Raw genomic sequence first — 23,134 nt, forward strand, 5'->3', positions numbered from 1 at the left:
TTCTGTGCCGCCCTACATCTCCACCTAATCTTTTCTTTTTTAGCAGCTTAATTATGACTTCATCACCTGGCAATCTTTTCATGGGCAGATTCCTGTCATCCGCACACCTATCAGGTCAGACAAGAACTCTGATTAAAAACGGTTGCATTTAAATAATGTGGTGTGTCTGCAATCCTGACACTAAGGTGTTACAACAGTTGTCATGGAAAACAAGTGTGAATCAGTTTGGGAAAACCCTAAGACAACAATCACCAACCAATCTTACCTAAACGCTCCCTCCTCAGTGTTTGTAGCAGTTTGGAGGCATAAACTGTGGCTCCTCTCTGTCTTACATCCCTACATGTACATAGTAGCAAATTATATGCATAAGATGGGATGTTTTCTGTTTCTTTGTGTGAAAATGTGTGTCATCACCATCAACATGAATCTGAATCAAAATACCTGTTTATCTGAACATCCCAGCCGGGCTCACAGCTCTTAAGCCAAAGAGCTCACAAATCAAGGTTGTTTTGTAATATTCTAGATAATATTCTTATAAAGAGTGCATATTTTCCTTTTTATTCCTTCCCTTGTTATCTCTGATCCCGTAAAAACCTCCGCAGGATTGTGACACATTGTGCCTCAAGTATTTGAAGTATTTAGGCAAAGTCTTACAAACAGTTTCAGCTGCAGCTAAGAGTACAAATGGTTGTAAATGTGTGCTGTATGTTAGTGTTAGGACCCTTTGGTCCACAGTAAGTAACTTTTGGTTCCCGGCTTCCAAACGTTTCAGAAACCTAGCTTGTTCTCGATCAACTGTAAATTAGATAATAATGGACATTATTAGTTGTTCATGTCATAATGTGGGCTGTGAATAGTGTCGGCATACCCGATTAATTAAAAACTGAGAGCTTAAATACACAATAATCATCTGATATTCTGGTAACAGACTGAAGATGTGATCGTTTAGCTCCTTGCTCCTTTAGAACAGTTAAACCTTTAGTAGTAATGAAAACTTTCCTCACTATTACAGTTGTGGATGCACGTGGTTAAGGTTTCAAAGAATGTGGTCAGTGTTTGTGTGTAAGTAATCTCTGTGAGTTGAAAGGTCCAACTGCTCCAAACCCCGTTTCCAGCTATTTTCTTTCCTGCCCTAGGCTTCAGATGACCTCAGTGAGAGTGGATATGCTTCTGATCATCTCAGACCTTCTGCTTGTTAAAGAGGCAATCACGCAGTATTTCAGTTACAAAGATGACAGGACTGTTTCAAAAATGGTAGGAATAAAGTTTTATTTTTCATATGAAGGGGTGTTTTGGATTTTTCTTCTTTTACAAGTAGTATGTTTTTGATAAAACTTGCAAAAAATCTTCTAGCATATTCCAAGAATGATGGACATGAAGAGAAGGGGATTTATTGCTGAATGTTAAAATGAGGACACGTTTTTTATTTCATTTTATTATTGTTATTATTATTATTTTTTTCACCGAGTGGAAAAAAAAGATTTGCTTGCTGCTTTTTCCATGCACCCAACTACCAGTACCACTAGGACATGCAGGGGATTTGGGGTTGAGAGGAGGGGAGGAAGATGAGGAGTAGGAGGAGGATAGGTTGGTAGGTAAAAAAGACAAACTGCTTGACAAACAAACATGAGAGGGGCTGTGTGAGTGTGTCTGTGTATGCACGGTTTTGTGTGTCTGTGTGCTCAGTGTGTGTGCTTCATTGTGGATATGGATGTACGTGCGTGAGAGAAGTACGTGTGTTCGTAAAAAAGGTGGGTGGGAAGCGCGGGGGAGGGGTGGGGTGGGGTCGAGGAGAAAGAGGGTGGGGTTGTCAACAATTCGACTAGCTCTAGAAGCACACTATCCTCACTTGCAGTAATTTCAAATCGTTTGCAAATCCCAGATTGATTACAGTGATAGTAAGACAAAACTAGCCAGACCACTGGGCCGTGAACCCAAATTGTATTTTCATATCATACGATTCCCCCTAAATCTGAGGGGATAATTTCTATATCTGTGATCCATGCATTGCCTGTGTGGGGGGAAAAAGAAAGAAAACAAAACTCTACATATTGGAAATGAAGTCTAATCGGGACACATTGTATCTAACACAGTATCATTTTCCTCAGTGAACTTCAAAGGGTCTCTCTAAGGGTCTCAGAACCTGATGTACATCTGCAGTGGAAGAATTTCTGACATGATCGGACTACTGGTAGTGTGCTGTTTGGTTTTACTCACTGGACTTAACTTTGTCTGCTAGTTGCTTCTGTAGGAGGGCGAGGAAGACGTGACGGTGAGGTTGCGATGTGGTGGGTGGAAGGGGCAGACAGAGACACACATAACAGATCATTCAGTCAGTCAGTGTGACCAAGCAAATAAAGTTCAGTTGATAAAAGGTATAGGAATGCAAATCAAGGATGCAGTAATCAGGATTATCATATACAACCGTGTGAGCTAACTAAAAAGGTAGAATCAGCCTCGGAAACTCTCTTCCCAGCAATGTGAACCCGCACATGGTGCTTCTTCCCGATCGGAGCAGCACCGTCACTAGTGTGGCAAAATGTGAGCCCACGTAGCTTTCGGTGGGATATCCTTTTTTAAAAAGAAAACAAACACATTTTTTTTTAAAAGGAAAAAGAGCGAAAATGGGAAACCCAGAGGGAGATCCACCTTTCAGTGGTGGGGGCAGAATTCCAAGGTTACGCCCCTGCATCAGAGCGCAAACAGATGCCGTCTCTGCACAACTTCATCTTTTTAACACGGCTACACACATGCTCACTTAAACGCACACATAACTTCTTGGAGTTAAAGAAAAAAAGTAACTGAATCCGCCTACTGATTCCAAAAGTTTAATCAAACGCGTTGTTTACCGTCCTTTAGCCACAAGTAAGCGCGAGAAACCTGATAGATGGCGAAAAGAAGGGGAGTGAGGGGATGTCGATCTGACCTGCGAACTGAACTGTGACTGAGATGACGTGCGTTCTCTGCTTTGAGTCTTTTTGGCTGTGATGTGATGGGGAAGTCCTGAGACACAGTGCGGCTCTAAGCTGCTGGCATAGGAAACGAGCGGGCTAGGCAGTCCACGGGAGGCCAGAGTCAGGCTGGATTACAACTGGATTGGTTAGGTTCGGTTTGGATCGGCAGCTCCCTGGCCAATGACTGCTCACGGAGGGAGGTTCTTACAGTGCAATGGAGCTTCTGGCAGCGTGAGGATCGATGGAGAGGAGCGTGACAGTCAAACAACAGAGATCACACCCTCCACGGTGAACAGAGGCGCCAACCGAATGAGGCTTCATGAGGCGTGCAGAATGGATACAGGCACGCACACACACACACACACACACACACACACATACAGTACACGCACACTACAACCACCACCAATGTCATGGCAGCACCCTGAATACCTACACGAGGAATCTGGAGTCACTTTCCCTCGACAACTCCCCAACGTTCCTGCTTTTACAGAAATAACAAGAAATGACTGACAGGCAGCGAACGAGGACATAAATGACCGATGTGTGTTCATCCGAGGAAACTACCCTACACATCTTGGTTGCGTCAGTGACTAAATGTCCCTGTGAAACGAGCGCATCGCGTGGGTCATACTCATGTAAACAGACACCTTTTACACAGGAGGAATCAATATTGCATGATGACATAATCAGATCACAGTTCAAAAAGAGGAAGATCCCAAATCAGAGAAACAAACCAAAGCAAAAGGAGGAAGAGGGTTGGTCTCTATAAAAACGAGGAGTCTTTATAAGAAAGGCTACAAAAACTCAATGGGACCTCCAACTTCAGCATACAGCAAAAGGCACCACAATATTATTCTATTTATCTAACTTGTGAAAAAATTGGCACGTAATTCTCTTATTTTTTTCATCTCTCATAATGCTGTAAATCAAAAAACTTTACATATAAATATCCCCTCCCCCCCGTTATAAAAAAAGTCTTTGCTGTTAGCTAGTAGACAATTTTTGCTGAAATGAAAATAAATATTTCATTTGTTTAGAATATCTGTCTGTTATACAAAATAAAAATATTTCTCCTAGGTGCAGGTCTCTAGTCCACGGGTTGTGTGTAAGAGGAAGGGGAGTGTGTGAAGTGGAGAGGGCTGGAGGTGGCGGGGGTGTAATGGTGGGCGTCGGAGGGAGGTTAAGTCTTAAAGGGGCATGTTGTCAGCCTTGGAGCGCTGCGACTGGGAGCCGCGGCTCTGCCCGTTGCTGCGCGTCCCTGGCCGACTCAGCCCGCGGTGAGTCCGTGTGTCTGCACCGGATGACGAACGGAAACCCGGGACATTTAGAGGCGGGTCCATGTTCATGTTCTGCATACTGAGGAAAGGCGTGCTCTCCCCGTGACCATCCTCTTCCTCCTCGTCCTCTTCCTCCTCTTCTGACTGGCTGAAGCTCTGTGAGCTGTAGTCCCGTAAACCCGCCGAGCGCTGTGAGATATGTCCGTTGAGTCGGTTGCGTCGCGGGCGACGCCGGCTTCTGATGGGTTCCCGTGAAGAGGCATACTCCTGTGTCGTCTCATAAGCCTCGTCATCGGGGAGCCGGTAGGGGCTGGACGGTAGACTTCCTGTGCTCTCTGTCAGGTAGGGTCGTCGAGGACGTCGGGGCTGCCTGTATAAACTTCCATCCTGAAACAGAGAAAACACAGATTTCTTAGAATGGCTGAACAAATTTATTGACCCACTGGTGTGTTGGTCTGCCTATGCATACAAGAGAAGGCGATCCTGCTGTGAAGCCTTCAACTGAGCACACTTCACCATGTATATCAAGAGACTGCATGCTCACATGGTAGCAGCTTGCTAATCACAAGGTGGATTTGGCCTAAAACTTACACTTCAATATCCTCCCAATTTACTCACCTGGGGACCATAATTTACAACATTAAGCATTAAGTTAATGTTGTATTTTACAAGATGTAATTTTAGCAACTGAGATCATAAAGCTATAAGAAAGTTGTTTAATGATGTCATAAATCAGGAAAGATGAAGCCCCTTTTTCTTTGTACACTTCTGTTTGTAACCAGTCACCCCCTGCTGGCAATTAGAAAAAAAAAATACAGGTTTAAGGCACTTCAGGCCCTTTGGCTTTCAATCCAGTTCAGTTAATATAGCACAAAATCACAATAACAGCTGCCTCGAGGCATTTTATATTGTAAGGTAAAGACCATACAATATTATGAGGAAAACACCAACAATCAGCAGGGCCCCTTTGAGGAAGCACTTGGTGACAGTGGGAAGAAAAAACTCCCTTTTAACCAGAGCCAGGCTCAGCCGTATTCTATGTCAAAGCCATCTGTTTAGTACATCAATCTTTTGGTGACTTTTGGACATTAGGCAGCAGTTACTGTTTGTGTGCTAGTTTTGTGATGCTATTCTGTCCGTGCCACAGCAAAAACCATTATATTTCACAATAACCCCACAGAAGGTTGAATGCGACTTCACGAGCCTTGGCTCGGCTTTGTTGTCAGCAGTATCGGTGCACAGAAAGTAAAGAAAGACACCTCTGTACAGCCTGCATTCAAACACATGCTGTAGGGAGAGAATATGTTAGTCATGGTGGCTTGTTTACTTCTGGTAAATCAATTATACATATGGTTTGTGCTGAACATGCAAACATTATAAGGAAAATGAACTTGGGGACAGTGAATGCCCACACAGAGACTGCAGGTTACATGCTAAGTTCTTCTTATAACTAACAGATTTTTTTTTTAAAACAAAGAATTTTTTATATCTTCAATAACAGTAAAGCTGGGGGGAACAGACATGTGCTTTTGATATAGACTATATATTGTATATAGGCTTACGTACATCGGGGCACCGTAACAGCGGTTGGTCATCGTCTCTGTGGTAGGCGGCAGCAGCAGGTGGAAGGGAGAGGGCGTGGCTTGTGTTGGGCGAGGTGATCTGAAAAGTGGGAACCTGGGGAGGCAGCGGGGGGTAGTGGAACTCCACAGGAGACAGGCGTGCTGGCGTGGTCAGTGCAGACACATACCTGGATGAGGTTAGAAAAACACAAAAAATAACCACAACTGTGTGCATTTTTACCTTTAACAGATGCTCATATCTGGTGAACACAATGTTCTCACTTTAACAATGCACTTAGTAAGTGTGCACTCCTGCATTATTGAGGCGCTCAGCTGCACCATCGGTTTAATCATGATATTTTGAAAGAGGTCACACATCTGTCTGTTCCCTGAAAAGCACCATAACACACACAAAAACCAGCCCTCATTGTGATCTGTAAGTCTTTGAACTATGGAAGGAAAAAACTTCAAACAGAAACAACAGAAGCAACCAACTGGCTCAGGTCCCCCCATTATGTGCCAACAAACCTGCTTAGTCAATCACAAGAGTATAAAAGACATTACTGCTCATGTGCATTCACTCCAACAAGAACTGAATGACTCCTGCCGCTCACTGAATTCAGCTTTACTTGTGCATCCATGTCCCATATTCTGAAATACTACTTATTTATTATTATGCAGTATTAACATCCATCCATTCATTTTCTTCCGACCAAATGAAGGTCATGGGGAAGCTTGAGCCTACTTCAGCTGTGATAGGGAGAGGAATGAGGTCCACCCTGGACTGGTCACCAGTCTATAGCAGAGCTAAAGCTGGTTTTATGGTCGAGCAGAGGTAGTGTGCTCGCTGTCCGCTCTAGTCCAGAGATAAGCCCGTCTGTCTGAAGTGAGCTCTGTTGTCAGATAGAGGCAGTGTAAGTGTGTGGTATGACGAGCCTTGGGCCACTCTTGCTTGTACTGTTGTTGATCCATGAGCCAGACGCGGAGGAGAGAAGTTATAATATGCAAAGAGCTGAAGTGCAACTGAGTGTTAAATACAATGAGAAGTGTCACTGCAGCCTCAGTCTGTGCTTTTCATGTTGTAGTTTTTGATCTTTGAACTTTTTTCAGGGTTCTCCTGTTCCGATGAACTCTGCTGTCGCCCCGTTTCTCTTCTCTTTACAAAGTCATGGGTGAAAAAAATAAATAAAAGATGTCACACCTGTGTATCAAAACTAGGTGAGTAGAATCACCTAAACAACAACAAACATATAATAATAATAATAATAATAATAATAATAATAATAATAATAATAATAATAATTGAATTGAATGTAATTGCCTTCACCACCGCTATATCTTTTTACACATTATTATTAACAGTGTCTGGGTGATATAGTTCTTAAAAAGACTAAAAAAAGAAAGTCCTAGCAATTAATTGCCACTTGGTGTCGCCAGAGAGTAAAGGGCCTACTGTAGCAAGAAGCACAGCCAAGAAAAAGTGTTTAAGAGCCACTGAGCAAGTTCCTTCTCCCTCCAAACCACAGTGCCCACCATTTCCACTTTCTCTACCTGTCACTGTGAGGTGAGTCTCTTAGAGAATCGTAGGAGTCCCCGTACTGCATTCCCGGTCCCGACGCATCCGTACAGCCCCAGTGGGCGGCCCTCCTCGCCATGCATGCTGGGCTGCTGCACTTACTGGTTCCCACAGAGCTGGAGAGCCCACCTGACTGGCAGTCTGAGTTCATACTCTCTGTTCGCTCCATGCTCCACGTGTGCTCCTCGTGTCTGCAGGACGAGTTTAGAAGGTTATGACAGCAGCGGGGAGGAAGGGGGATACTAAGGGAGACTGAAGTTAATACACTGATCCCAACGACACACAACAGTCAGCTGTGTTAAGCATGAAAACAGAGCATCAGGACTCGTTTGTGTTGTGTTCAAGGTGGTTAAAGCTACCCCGTGTAGCTGCTGTACTTTGTTGTGCAGATATGTGCTTGCCGTGTACTGAAAGCTATTCATAGCAGATGGAGTGGATGTTATTACAGTGATCTAGCAGGCATGCCAAGCTAGGCCAAAGCAGCAGGCAGTACCACAGATAAGGGGCACAGGGTGTGCCCAGTGGCTGTGGTTGCAGTTAGAGCTCAGTTAATGAGTTATTACTCTGCCCTCTGGTGGTGAAGTGACTAATCAATCTGCAACTATGGAGAATCTTTTCTGTTTTAGCTGCAATTTGCTTAGTTAGCTCTAGCAATATAAGGTCACACAGACAGTTTATATTGTATTTTATATACCTGTATTGTGAAGCTTATCTTCACAATACTTTTAAGCTTGAGGGCGAGAGCTCAAAGTGGCACAAGTTGATATCCTATGACTTCAGTAAATTTAAAGAAAAAACATTTTGTTTTTCCCTTTGTTACCTTTGCTACATTCGTTCGTATTATATTGTATTATATTCAGGAAATTATTTACTTTAAAAGTAAAATTTGAAGTGAAACTGACCGTATCAACTATACAACACAGACCGTGATTTCTGCAAATCCTCGGAAAACATTGCATATAAGATTCTTATCAGGTCCTGTTGGTACTGTGGGTACGAGGTAATAAAGGAGTAAAACCTTTCAGTATGTGCATAAGTAATGAGTACCTTCAGAATATTTTGAAGGACAGGAGAAACAAATTACACTGTATTCGTAAGTACTTGGTACATGCACATCCTGCAGTTCCTTACAGAGCTTAACAATTTTATCATAAAAAAGAAAACACAAATATTTTTGAAATCTGTCAAAAACCTGTGAAAAAATACAATTTTTATACCCAAACTTTGACACTTAAATCAGAAAATAAATCAAACGTGACATTCAACCACTAAAACTCATTTTTCTGTTAAGTAGGAACAATTGCATATATCTGTAATTTGGTATCTTAATCTTAAAAATAAAATGTGCTTCTCCTCATTTACTGTAAAACAGTCAATCTTGAAATTCATGGATAACAACAATAATTCTATCTTAGCATTAAAGTGATCGTGTCGATTAAAGAGCTTGCACAAACTGGTGGATCAACCATTACAGAAAAAATGATTCTGGTAATTAACCAATAATGTTAAATTAGTGCAACTGCGGCATGAACCTTACACTCGATGATGTTCTATTAAATTTGTTATGCACTGTAAAATACGTACGACAGCCCCCAGTGGATTTCCCAGATGTAGTAGTCACAGACCAATAACAATCCGATTATTTTGACTGAGGGTTGAATTGTGTGAACATTGTTTTAGTATGCTGCCCACCTTTATCTGTTTGGTGTTTACAAGAATGTCTGCAACAGCTCAAAGATAAAATGTGCTCCAAGTGGACAAAGACTAAGGATTAGGAGACCTGTTCTTTTGCTTGGATTATGTGTCCATCCTGACTGCAGTGTGTGTACCTGGAGGCATGTGAGGCAGTGGTAGAGTGGTGGGAGCGGGTCGACATTCGACTGCCTGCATAGTTGCCTGCACCCTCGGCTCCGTGGCTGATCACGCACTCGGTCGTAGGGACGCTCTTGGAGATGTACTGAAAAAATAAAACATAAAAGGCGTTTGATTGTTTTGTTACCTTCAAATCAAAGCAAAAACAAACATATGGACAGGGAATTTTAAATGTAACTACATCAGGGCGTTCTGCTCTTTCCTCTTCACTGTTTTCAGCTTTATGTTTATGCTGACTCATGCCTATTGTATCTCCACCAGGATGCTAGGTGTTTTCTGCCCTCTCTTTAACATGTAGCTAGCTGCGTGACACCAAAATTTCCCCATGTAGTCAGTGAATCACCGTTTTACTCACATAAACACTTTCCTGAAGGCAGGCCTTAACTCAAGTTTTAAATCGAAGTCACGAAGCTAAAAAAAAACTCCAGCAGGAACATGAACCAGCTGAGTCTCTGTTGGTTTCTGAACATCCAGTCCTCCTGTCTTTTTCCTCTTCGGTCGGTCATTAGCATTAATGAATATGTGAGGGTTTTCTGGACTTCTTGACACCCAAATCCTATTTCTGGGATGGGTATATTTAATTAAAAGCACTGATATATCTGGTTTTATTTTAATAAATGCTGCGGGGCTTTGATATAGTGGATTTTTATGCTATATCAGATCAGTAGCTATGCTTGTAAATTAATTGCTGTTGAATCGCACAGCAAAAAGTCAAATGAAATCAATTTGTTACAGTTGCAAACACTCTGGTTTCAACTTAACTCATTCACTGCCAGCCATTGGCAGTGAATGAGTTAAACCCATTGACTCATACACTGCAATTGACGGCTATAGACGTCAATGGCAGTGAATGAGTTAAGCTTAAACAGCTTCTCTGAAAGTAATGATAATTTGCAAAAACAAACTAAAATTAGGGCTCCACTCAGCTGAGTGTTATTATTGTTTGGACTCACGTCAACCATGGGGATCTCCTCAGGACCAGGGCCAGGATGATTTGGCCCATTAGCCAACATGCGGTTTGGCTGCTCCACACACTGATTCTGGTTTTGGTGTAGGTGACTCTGCATCTTCTTCCTCTGCTTCCTGGACGGGTGGTGATGATGAAGGAACAATAAGAGATCTACCAAACCGATGTCCTCTCTTACTACTGAATTCAAAATATGTGAGGGGACGTGGTAGAACATGAGTCAATAGAATTTAGCTGGCAAAATGTGAATTAAATGTATTTATATATTACTATTGTACTTACAGTCAATGTAAGATGCCTGCACAAAAGCGTTTTTTTGGTCTATAAGATGGTAGCAGTTTCAAGATGCCTTCCGCCAATCATGTTATTTAGATGACAATGTTCAAATATGGTACTGTGCAAAAGTCTAAGTAGTTTAGTCATTTAAAAAAATAGATTTGAGCAAATGTTCTCCAAGCTTTCTCGTGGTTTTTCAAAGTTTTTCTTCAAACATTGGCTGCTTTTTCATTTATTTTTGTTTCCACATAACAGAGAACTTAGCAAAAAAACTAACTTTAAATTGTATCTCTACGCTCTTTGTTACAAACAGGCTGTCACAAAACGAAATCACGTTCTTATTTCTTTAGTTGAATCTATGCAAAAGATCAAGTCTGACCAATTTAAAATAATCTTTTTCACCAAAAACTTAATTTTAATACATCTGTTTGCTAAAAAAGTGTCCATGAAAAATTTGAGGAAACTAGACAAGTAAAGGGCAAAACACAAAATAGCAAGCCTAAAACAACATCTATATTATGGACAGTATGTGAAAGTCACGTCCTTAAGAAACAGGCCCTTCACCATTCAGAAACGGTCTCAGTGGAAGACTTGCTGTCAAGAAGCCATTAAGGAAGGAAAACAAGGTGAATCGGATAAAGTCCGAAAATTACATAAGAGCTGGACTGAGGATCAGTGGCAACAGGTGTGATGGAATCATGAAGCCAAACTTGAAACTGTTGGTTCAAATGATTGTCAAATGTATCCTATATGGAAGACGTCAGTAGAGCGGGACGACAGTGAGTGTCTAGAGTTATCTGTAAAACACGGTGGAGGCTCTGTCTTAGTGTCGGCTGCATTTCAGTCGGTGGTGTTGGGAATCATGTCATAACTGCTGGAAGTATGAACACCATTATCATCCATTATGCAATACCATTGGGAAATCATCTGATTAGAAATGGCTTCATTTTTCCACATGTTAATGATCCTGAATACACTGCTAGTATAGTAAAAGCATAGTGGATAAAAAACACACAATGAAACACTGTCAGGCATGGATTGGCCTCCCCAGAGCCCAGACCTCAACTTTACTGAAGCAGTGTGGGACCATCTTGACAGAGAATGTAGCAAAAGTCAGAAACATCCAAAGAAGAGCTTTGAATGTCCTTCAAGAAGCTTGGAGAACTATTCCTGAAGACTACTTAAATTAAGGTGGTAATATCAAATATTGGCTTTTAAGCGCATTGGGATTTCTTTTTGTCTTATGCACTGCATTTACGTTTAATTTTGCAAATGTTTTAGAAAATCGCAGCACTTATTTTTCCTAGCAGAATACAGTGGTTTGAGATTTTTGCACAGTACAAATTTTTCACAAATAAAGATGCAGCTTCTTTTTTTCTTTAAATAGAGCACTCTAATAATGTCTTAATTAATAATATTTCAGTTCCAGAGGACAATTTCTGCAGAACAAATGCTTTCAGTCAAAGTTACTTAACATGCATGCAATATAAGGCTTCTGATTGTAATAGAGTACTTTTAGGTCTTTGTAATGGCACTTTTGCTTTTAACTTAAGGGTTAATTCAAAGGTTTTGAGTCTTTTGTATACGGTGGAATTGTTTCTTTTTGCTTCAAAGACATACTTTGTTTTGCAGTAGGCCACCACACAAACGATGCCAACCACTAACAACGCCACACAGATGCCTGTGATCGTCAGCACCCGCCTCTGGTAGAGCTCCTCAGCCTCTGTGGATGCAAATATGCAAACACATACACACACATTCAAACGCACATTTTACCATACCAAAAATACACACGCACACACGCGCACACACACACACACATACAGCATGAGCACTATCCCATCTATGGCAACTAAAGAAACTGTTGTCCTCACTATGATCTGCTGTCATCGTGTCCCTGTGCTGTCTCTGTTCTATCAAATCACATGCCTTGGACTTTTAACGTTCTTGCAGTCACACAGTACTACACAACAAAGAGGAGTAATTATACAGTCTCACGACTATCATGAGGAAAAGCTGAGATGTAAACCTACAACCTGGCACAGACTTCCTGCTGTCTTAAACAAGTTTGTAGTGGCCATGGGGATGTAATGCCACAGATGGCACTGGAAAAGATCTGATGCCATGCCTGTATGAATGGAGTCACACGAGACAAGTTGTCAAGATGGGGTAAAAAAAAATCAGGGTTAACACCACAGCGGCCTGAGAACCAGATGAAAGTTTGGTATTCACATAGCTCGCCATCAGCATCACAAACACAGGATTTTTTGAATTAAAACAAGTTGACACCAGATTGAATGTTTTGCTGCCCTCTGGTGGTGTGACCTATTACAGCCCAACAGCGATGTCACAATTTACCACCTTAACCTTAAGTTGAAGCTAAAAAGCGAAACATTTTTATCAAAGAAAAAGGTTTAAATAGCACCCATGGTGTTATGGTGTTTATTTTGTTATTTTACAATTTTACAATAATCTAATTCATAGCTCATATTCTTGGGAAAAACTGTGAACGACTATACTGTTTCTTTAACGTGCAAATCTCCTGCAAGAGTTCTTGTACATTGGGAAAGTAACCAATTTCAATTTAAACGGACTCAACAGTACAGGTGTGGAAGTCCCCGTGGATCACATTAAACTTTATTTAGTTCATAACACAATATGGTGATGGCGCGTGAATCTTGTAGTGAATCCAATTCAGATTCTGGGGGCTGCTGCGGTGTAACACTCTGTGTCAGAACGAAAAGCACAAAACACAGTGCAACAAATAAACAGAACGTGAGAGGGAAGAGAGAGGGAATAAAAGCAGGAAAAGCAAAGTGGTGAAAAAGGAGGAAGCAGAAGGAAATACACAGAGGGAAAGGAAAGAGGCCGCAAGGGGAGCAGGGGCGTGTCCAGGAAAAAGGCCCAGGAGAAGAAAGAGGCCTGCGGGAACCAAAGACTGACCTGACTTTGTCCCCTTATCAACTAACTGGATTATCGAGGTCACTGCATTGTTAGTTACGGCCAAATTAACAGTAACTAACAGTAACTTTTTGTTTTCATCAACCTAAATCAGTGTCAGTGCGCCCCAGGGCAGCTGTGGCTACAATGTAGCTGTACCAGTGTGTGAATGTGTGTGTGAATGGGTGTAGATGTAGTGTAAAGCGCTTTGGGGTTCTTAGGGACTAAGTAAAGCGCTATACAAATACAGGCCATTTACCATTTAAATCTTCTGCAACACAAATATTTGTTTGTTCAAATGAGTTTCTTCTCAGTTTACATTAAAACTAATGCCGTTCAGTGGTGCCTGAAACCTATCATTAAACCTGCCAAACAAAACAAAACAAAAACTCTAGACACGCCACTGAAAAGAAGGGAAAGGGGGCCGGGGGGGGGGCACGAGGACAGTCTTTAAATAAAGGGCCTCTGTAGGGATTGACGAGCCTACGAGAGCCTCGGCCCGGCATTGTGTGTGTGTCACAGGGTACTGATACAGAAAGGCAAAAGGAAATGGGAAGGCAAGCTCGCTGGCACAGTGGGGCCAGCAGCGATCGTGATTTAGGACAGGCAAGCTCTTGACTCTGACACTGAGTCAATCAAGGGCATAATAATAAGGACAGACTATGTAGTCAGGCTTTTTTTGCTGGCTTTTGGCAGTGCTTTGCAAAAATGCTCGTAGCTTGCATGTTTTTGTTCGACGGGCTGCTGAAACCAATATGCACACTGCCAAAGCCTGGCGGACGAGCCAGTTACTTGTATTTATCAATGATGCAAAACATTCGCTGATTTTTCTTTTGGAGCAAAGAGGCAGCTTTTTGCTTTTCTGATATGGTGTCCAGATAAACAGTTTGGAGTCGTATCAGGAGCCCCTTACACTGAGTTTGAATGCACCTCTGCACGTTCTCTTATTATTGTATCCCTTCCCAATGAATTTGTCTCTTTCTCTAGTGTTGTTACACCAAAAAAAGAAGAGTGCATGCAAAGACGGGAGGTTAGGTGTCTTAAAACCAAGTTAGTGGGCAGGAGAAAAAGAAGGACAGGTTGTGAGAGACCCAGTTGTTGGTTTTAGAGAGAAGATGGCACAATAATGTGTGACTGTGAGAGGATCTTGGCACATCCTTTAAGCACAGCAAAATGAATAATAATGTTCCATACCCATAAATTCAATTCTGAGAAGCTCTGCCAGCGCAGAAAGTTGTCGTGGTAAAAGGAAAGAGACACATAGGGTCAGGTGTAATGTCCACTTTGGAGCAGATATATTATTTCCATGTCCTGCATATGCTGAACCAGGATATAAGTTAATTATAGAGTGACTGACACGCGTACCGTCTAGTAACAGACAGACAACTCAGACAGCCTCAGCTCTGTGATCCCCAGAAATGACAGGAAAAACTAAACAAAAAAAGAAAAACCCAAACAAACGAAGCCAAAAAACAGGCAGAAATCAAACACGAAGGGAGAAAATGAACCAAAAGCAGAAGGAAAGAGAAACAGCAGGCAGGAAAAGGCATGCAGAGAAAGACTGACAAAGACAGCAAGACAAGAAGCCACATCACTTACTGCTATATTTACTAGACCTCATTTCTGGAGTAAACAACATTGGACAGAAACAAAATAAAAAAGGACAAAAAATAAGACAAAAAAGTAAAGAAAACAAACGATAAAAGCAGTGAGTTTCTCTCCAACATAAAAACACAGTACAGTCGATGAGGCCGACACAACAAATGGGGGTGGGTGCTGTAACTCATTCGCCTAATGGCAACTGTGTGCCTTTGTACTGATTACAGCATACCTTCTGTATAACGCTGCTCTTAGAGACTCTCATAGGATTTACAGAGAGATCATCTCAGCATTCCCAATATTTCTGGCCTCACATGCATTACTGGCCAGAACAGTCCACCCTAACTTTTAACTTCTGTAACCTTGAGCACTGTGTGTTAATACTGCTAGAAAATGACACAAATTGATTTAAAACAGCAGAGGGTGTTCCTTCACCGTCACAGTGCAAAAGAAAACACAGACAGACTTCAGCATGAACACAAGGCTTGATGGTGGGGTCAAAAATAAGCACACGTTACATACAATAAAACCTGTTCTTGCTTTAAATGTGACATTATTCAGTATGGAAACTTCAGCAATAGACAAACAGAAACAAAAGCACAACATGAACGTGAAACAACACTGTATAACCCCTGGAAACAAGAAGTTTTATCTCGGTGTGATTGCTTGGGCAGCTACAAGAAAGAGCTCGTTTGTTTCTGTACAAAAGAAGCCAGGTGCTAACTTTAAAACTGTTCATTCTTTAAGCAGAGATCTCATCCCATTAATTATGTGCCTGTGCCAATATTGGCCGACTGTGTTTCGCTATCACTGCCCATGCAATCACAGGAGAATGACCAAACACATTTCTTTCATCCCTCTGATTTAAACAAGTGTTCAACATTTTGGGAAATCCACATATTTGACTTCCTGTGCAAGTGGGTTTGGCTATGTGGAAACTGGTCGAGTTTTTAATATGTTTTGATTGCTGATTGGAGCAAAAATGCAAACGATCGGAGAGAAGGGGACGACACAGTCCTGTCTCTCCAGGAAGACATTCGGAGCGTTGCGCTTGGTTGTCACAAATGAAAAATGAGAGCAGGGGAACGGGAGTTTCGCACGTTACATCCCACCCAGCAAAAACCTCTTTGAAAAGACACTGAAAAGACGACCCTGACAGACGTCTAAACAACGCTGATATTTGGTTCAAAAGGAAAAGGTGAAAAGTCGTATTCTTAGGTTGCTGAAAAGACATCTGTTTGCACATCAGTCTGAATTCGTAGTGAACTCCTCTGAAAACGCATAATTTAACCCAGAACCTTCTTGCTGTCAGTAAACACTGAATTTATTAGCCCACCTCTTATGAAAACAAGGAAAAACTGCCAAAAATGATAATGCTATTTATTAGGAAAATAACAAACTAAATTTGTGTTTGGGGCTGCACACTGTGTGTTCAGAAGTGTAGGTAATTTACTCTAAGTAAAAATAACCAAATAATCAAAAATATTAATGCATTTTATATTTTTTCTGATTTTTTTAACAGTAAATTTGAAAATTCAGAGATATAAGCAGTATTTATATTTTAGTATTAAAAAATATAACTTCGATCAAAGTGCTTAGCCATCAGTGCTTAAGCAAAAACTTACCTTGGGTGGCGCTCTAATAAATTTGTACGGTACATGCACTGTATGAACATAACTTAATTTGATTTTTGCCTTGAAGGTAATGCAATACGCAGATAATCACTCAGTGGGCAGGCTGGTGAAAATATGTGGAATTCAAGTCTATGTGAATACGACCTTTCACCTTTTATTCTTCACCTAAATTTAGACTTACAGTCATCGAAAAACAGTCATTTGGTTCTTGATAGATTTTAAAATTAGGTAAATATAAGCTCAAATGAACAACAACACGTGGCATATTAGACTGTGTTATTATTTACTTAACAAAATCTAAGACAAAATGCAGAAGCAGGGAATTCCTTAATTCCTAATTAAGGAATTAGGAGTTCAGAGGTTAAGCACCAGAGGTGCAGCTAATCAAATGCACCAGAAAAACTGATAATCAGCAAGTGTGAGCACCACTATAAAAGCTACATTTTGGCAGTTTGCGGGTCTGGTATTGAGGAAAATCTCGATCAGCTTAAAGATGCAGTTGTTGCTGCCTATCAGTCTGGGAAGGGCTATAAGCTCATTTCCAAACAATTTGAAGTCCATCATTCTAGAGTCAGAAAGATTATTCACAACTGAAAAACATCCAAGACAGCTGCCAATCTTCCCAGGAGTGGACATTAAAGCTAATTCACCCCAGGGTCAGACCATGTAATGGTCAGAGAAACTGCAAAAAACACAAGAACTACATCTCAGACTCTAAAGGCCTTAGTTAGCATGTTAACTTGTTACAGTACAATTAGAAAACTGAACAAGTCTCATGTTTTGCCAGGAGACAGCCTCCTTTCTGTAAAGAGAGCGAGGCAGTACGGCTTAGATTTCCAGACGTCCAGAACAATGTCTTTTGGACAAACGAGACCAAGGTGGAGATGTTTGGCAACAATGCACCATGTCTGTAGAAAACCAAACTCAGCACAGCAGCACAAACACCTCATAGCAACTGTAAGGCACGGTGGAGGAGGGATGAGGATTTAGGTTTGTTTTGCAGTCTCAGGACGTGGGGACCTTGCACTCATTGAGTCATCTGTGAACTCTTCTCTATACCAAAGTATCCTAGAGTCAAATGTGAGGCCATCTGTCTGACAGCTAAAGCAGAAACTGGGTCATGTAACAGTGAATCCAAGCACAGCAGCAAAACTACAACCAAACTGCTGAAAAAGGGAAAAATGATTACTTAGTTTTTCACTTCCTTTTCACTGAGTGCTTCTGCATTTTGCTTTTTGATAAATGAATAGTGTAATATGACATATGTAGTTGTTATTGTATGTTAATAATTTTAGAACCAGCTAAGACCCATGTAGTTTTTATTAAGTCCTGATACATGAAACCTCAGAAAGGAAGTACTTTGTTTTCCACATGACCGTAAAAGGGAAGTCTTTTAAAGGGTAAAACTGAGGGGATATAAGCCATAGTGGCAACTTACAAAGAGGACTGATACAAGAATCTTTAGCCTAACTTGGTATAACGACTGGAACATTTTAGAAAAAGCTTACTTGGCTCTGTTCAACACTAAATAATTTAAAAGGTAAAAACATTAACCTCTTAGCTCTACTGTTTGTCTGTAAATAACAATATTCCAGTAACTCACTGCTACTAGCATCAAAACCCCACAACTTTCAGTTTTTTACTTTATTTTTTACAATTACACAGTAAATATATAACAATTTAATTTACTATAACACTTTACTGTTTGGTGGTAGTAACATTTTGGTACCCGTGGACAGGACCAGGCAAGCTGTTTCCCTTTGCTTACAGTCTTTGTGCTAAGCTACGCTAACTTGTTAGCTATCTTGGCTATAGGTTTATATTTAATGTATCTGTATCACATGAGTGGTAATAGTCTTATAGCTCTGTTCAGAAAAACAAATAAGAAAATTTCCCAAATGTTAAAATATTCAATTTATTCAAAAATTATGTGACAATTTCTGAATGTGTTTGAAGTGAACCCTACATGAAAAGTTCAAGCAGCGTTTAGCAATATGCCATAAAAATATTTTATCGGATGATCCATGGGTGCTTGTAGTGGTAGTATATACACAGTATATCATAAGCTCTTAACCGTCAGAAGACATAACTTCTAAGATGTCATTTGAAGAAAGTCAGATCAATACACACTGTTGCAATGTTGCAAGGACTCAACTTTCCAAAATGTAAAATCGATCCAAGATTTTTCTGCTAATAGATTCTATCCACATAGTTTTGCCTTGATTGCTCAATTCTGGCTTCTCTTTTTGCTGCTCCAAAACAAGCGGCACCAATGGATCATCTACAAAGAAAAGTGACAAAGCGATTCAACGAAAGCAAATAACTTCAACCTCCTGTGTTGCTCATTATGTTAATTCTCTGTCTCCTCTGTTTCTTTTAGTGCAAGCCTCCGGATCAAGTTGCAGCACGAGAACCTTTGGGTGTAATTTACATGACTGATGTGCAGAATTTTAAGCTGTAAGACGAGGCATAATGCTTATTAAGTTGTTTATTTTGGAACTGTTTTGTAGATCCAGCGTACTTTAAATAGGGTTTCAAGCAGGTGAGCTGGCAGGAAAAATAGATGCAAATATCCCTACAGTGGTTGCTTCTGGTTACTAGAGGGGCACCACAGAGGAACCAGGGGAGACAGGGAGAGAAAAGGGTGGACACAGAATCATGCAAACATCACACACACGTTCACATACATACGATAACTCACATTAAACAGACGAGCAGGTATGCAAACACACACGCACACGCATACACTCCCTCCATTCAACCCCTCCAATGTAGCATGCAGCATCTCAGTGGGAAAGAGACAGACAAGAGCAAATGGACATACTGTAGAAATTGGCCATGACGGAGTTTTGACAGCGGTCCCCCGTATAGTCATTGGGACACCTGATGGAGGGAAAACGAGACACAGAGGGAGGGGAAGGAAGGTTAAAGTTACAGCGGGAAGAGAGAGGATAAAACAGGAGGAAAGAGAGGAGGAGGAAGACACAAGGACAGATAGATAAGAGGGGGAGAGAGGAAGGGAAGGAGGGAGACGTAGGAGAGGAGAGAGATGAGGGATTAGAAACATCACAATCCACCAAGTACAGAAAGAGAGAAAGAGAGAGACAGAGAGAGAGAGAGATGACCTGCATACTGTGACATCACCGCCATCAATATGACATCACTGCTACAGTTCAGACATCATCACAGTCGTGGGGGTTGTGTGATGGTGGTGCAGGAGATAGGAGGGGTCAAACGCACAGCCGTTAGCCTCCAACCCCTCTCACACACAAACACAGGTGTAGACAACACCCACAAAATGCATACATGAACAACTGCTTTATGGACTCCCACTCGTTGTACTGGAGAAATGTATTAAAACAATTTATTAACCATTATATAATATGCAAACATATTAACAAAACACAGCAGTCATGAACCTGATTGTGTCCAAACCTGTAAGTTTACAGTGGTCTCCACTCAAGACCGATGCAGGATCTATATGTTAGCCAGCAGATATAATTCTGGGCTGTTTTTACACATATAAACAAGAAAGTGAGTTGTTTGAAAAAATGCAGGAGGATGATATGATGTAATCGGATGCTAATCTGTGAAATCCCTGTTAGTGGAACACGTTTTATCATTTATCATGCTGAGCTCTTTTCAATAAATGCTCTACCCAGAGGAGGAGCTAGCATGTAAACGTCTGTGATTTTGTGCCTCACTTTACTCTTTGCCTTTCTGATCATGGTCATTTTGATGTTTGGTCCGCCATGTTTTTCTCGTCAATTACATTTTAGTTTTTTTGGTAAAGAGGATGCAAACACAGTGACTGTACCCTGAGCATACATAGGTAGCAGATGCAGAGCTAAAGACTCCAAAGTTAGCTACAGTTTACCTTTTTTGTTAAAAGAGAGTTCTTCCTTCCCTCTTTTGCCAAGTGCTTGCACATACTGGATCGTCTGGCTGCTGGGCTTTTCTCTCTTGCTAATATTGTCGCATCTTTACCTTGCAATACAAAGTGCTTTGAGGCAACTGTTACTTTATTTTTAATTATTTTTGGTGAATTCAGCTGATTTCAGTGCTGGCTGGATGATCTTTCGAGCAAGGGAAAGATTGTTTTCAGTGATTAATTCAGTGTTTTCCTATTATATCGAACAGAACTAAACAACAGAAATGTAAAAAATTAGTCCTGTCAGGCGCTAACGCGTTAACAAGCTAAAGGCGCTAACGTATTAGCACCGTACCGCCCCTCGCATGGGGCAATCTGCGCTAAATTGCTAATGGAGATTTGCCGCGTTAATGCGGTTATGGCGCTAATGTAATTTTAATGAGATTAACGCTGACAGCACTAGTAAAAATTTGTGGGAAGAGAAATTATAACTGCACTCAGGTAGCTTAGCTGAGCTAACCAGCTAACACAATAAAATGTGACATAATGATGGCCGTTAATCACTAAGATACTTTTTTACAGAATAACTAATACACACACACACACACACACACACACACACACACACACACACACACACACACACACACACACACACACACACACACATATAACACACACATCTCCTGCCTCAAATGTATTAATGAGTGTAATATAAGTAATGCATAGCCAACACAAAGGTTAGACTCCAAACCAAAATAAAGAGCTGAAAGATACGAAAAATGCTCTAAAAGGCAAAGGTTAGCTGCAGGACAGTAATTCTCTTTGGGTGCGTCTCTACAGCGGCTGGAAAGGCAGGCCTCCCTGTTTGAGTCATGCTGGTCGTTAGTCATGCATTTTCCATTAAATGCAGTGTCCCTGCTCTGTGTAATGCGATGTTTAAATGTACTCCATAAATAAATCATAAAGAAACGAGGACCTGTAATCATGGCACACGCTTAAAACCAAAGCATTTTCCACAAGTCTAAAAAATGAAAGAGCGCGCAGACAGAGAGAGACAGCCTTCCACAGTGTGTGAGCATGAAAATGGGTGGAATAGGTTTTGGTATTTCTTGGGCATAAATAACAGCAACAGTTTACATGCAGCTGCAGAATGTGGTGTTTAGTTTCTGGATGGGTGGCGAGCTGTCAGCAATACCACGAGCTAAACGTGATTCATATTCTGGCATCAGCCATCAAACTCACAACACTGAAACTGCAGCTCCTCGCTGCATCACAGCAACTAGAAAATTGACGCATGCCAGTTATTGGTAATTTGGAGGCTAAATATTGATTTTGACATTCTTATATTAATCTTCATTCACTCACTAAAACACTACAGGACCCCAATTTTAAATAATGCCTTTCTGAAAATTTAAAAAAAATCTCTGTAAGAGTGCTTCAAATCCAGAAATGTCTTAAATTGTGTGTTATAATGGTGTCGAGGCTTTTACCCAGCTGGGAATAATTGATGTAATCTCTTTATTGCTGTAATTGATAGTAGATCAGCTTTTACTGCAGTCAAATGAAAAATAGACATGTTATAGAATATCTTATTCAGCTGCAGTGCACATATGCTGTAGATGGATCATAACAATTGACCACAGTTTTATGATATCATGGGTGTGGCCCCATTACAGTTATTATAGGATGAAAGAAGCTCTCTGGCGATTTCACCCAGGCCCCAGTAATGACCACACTGTATTTATTACAGTGGTCAACCAATTTATCCAGTTTGAAACGCAAGAAGCCTCGTCTTCCCCTCATGCACACACTGTCCGTATAACTGACTGGGTATCCTTTTCTCCTCTTTCTCACCACTAAAGAGACAACTTGCATTTTGAATCAATTACAGCAAAAACCCTCAGTAGAGCCCACTCAGCAATTTCCCAGAGAGATATAAATAGAGCAGAGAGAGAGAGAGAGAGTGGTGGGAGACACTGGGTGCAGATGCAGCCCTATGCCGGCAAAGCTTTTACTGTATATCATCTCTTTTCTATTTCTTTGCACCCGTTTTACCCTTTGCATTCCTATTTTTTCCACTCTGTACTGTTCTTTCAGCCCCCAGATCAAGTGGAAAGGAAAGGGGGAAAAAAGCTAACACACCTTTTGTTCCAACCATCTGAATGAATGTGGTTATATTCATTATTCAAAGGGCTCATCAAATTTAACAGAAGAACCACGGACAGTTATGGGCAAAACGTTCACAAGCCTGACCTCATGGCATTTGTAGATTAGATTAGTTTAGATTAAATTATCTTTACTGATTCATGAGGGGAATATCGGCATTTTCCACCTATAGCTGTGAATACACGACATACTGTTCTATGCCAGCATTCAGACTGTAGTTTAGCAAGTTCACATTAATCAAAGCAGGGATCTGCAGCTTTACACAGAAAACCAGAGGCACACCGAGGTTTAACTTGCCCACAGCTTGGTGGGGGAATGTTTGCCTATGCTCATCTTTAATTTACCCTCCATACTTTAAGCCAGGGTGCCTTTCTGTATGTGCTGTCCTCCACTTTAACCTACAGACTCCATTTTGCAATACAGCATTACTTTCT

The 23,134-nt window shown here is 41.1% G+C and overlaps 1 protein-coding gene across 2 annotated transcripts in view; it reads right to left on the minus strand.

The window, feature by feature from the left end:
- Window positions 1-1,261: 1,261 nt before the first annotated feature.
- Window positions 1,262-23,134, minus strand: part of LOC146677250 (pro-neuregulin-2, membrane-bound isoform-like) — a 71,077-nt gene continuing 49,204 nt past the window's right edge. Inside the window, exons 5-12 of one of the 2 annotated variants that reach the window (XM_085419676.1) lie at window positions 19,485-19,543; window positions 14,622-14,645; window positions 12,108-12,210; window positions 10,198-10,327; window positions 9,202-9,329; window positions 7,348-7,563; window positions 5,801-5,984; window positions 1,262-4,621 (exon numbers count right to left, since the gene is read on the minus strand). In XM_085419676.1, coding sequence (XP_085275802.1) covers window positions 4,145-4,621; window positions 5,801-5,984; window positions 7,348-7,563; window positions 9,202-9,329; window positions 10,198-10,327; window positions 12,108-12,210; window positions 14,622-14,645; window positions 19,485-19,543 — 1,321 coding nt within the window. In that variant the 3' untranslated portion in view covers window positions 1,262-4,144. The remainder of the gene's footprint in view (window positions 4,622-5,800; window positions 5,985-7,347; window positions 7,564-9,201; window positions 9,330-10,197; window positions 10,328-12,107; window positions 12,211-14,621; window positions 14,646-19,484; window positions 19,544-23,134) is intronic. The other variant, XM_085419683.1, reaches the window with a different exon arrangement.

Source organism: Rhamphochromis longiceps, linkage group LG2 (assembly GCF_057381845.1).
Source record: "Rhamphochromis longiceps isolate RC_006_pf linkage group LG2, R_longiceps_female_GT1.1, whole genome shotgun sequence".
NCBI lineage: Eukaryota > Metazoa > Chordata > Actinopteri > Cichliformes > Cichlidae > Rhamphochromis > Rhamphochromis longiceps.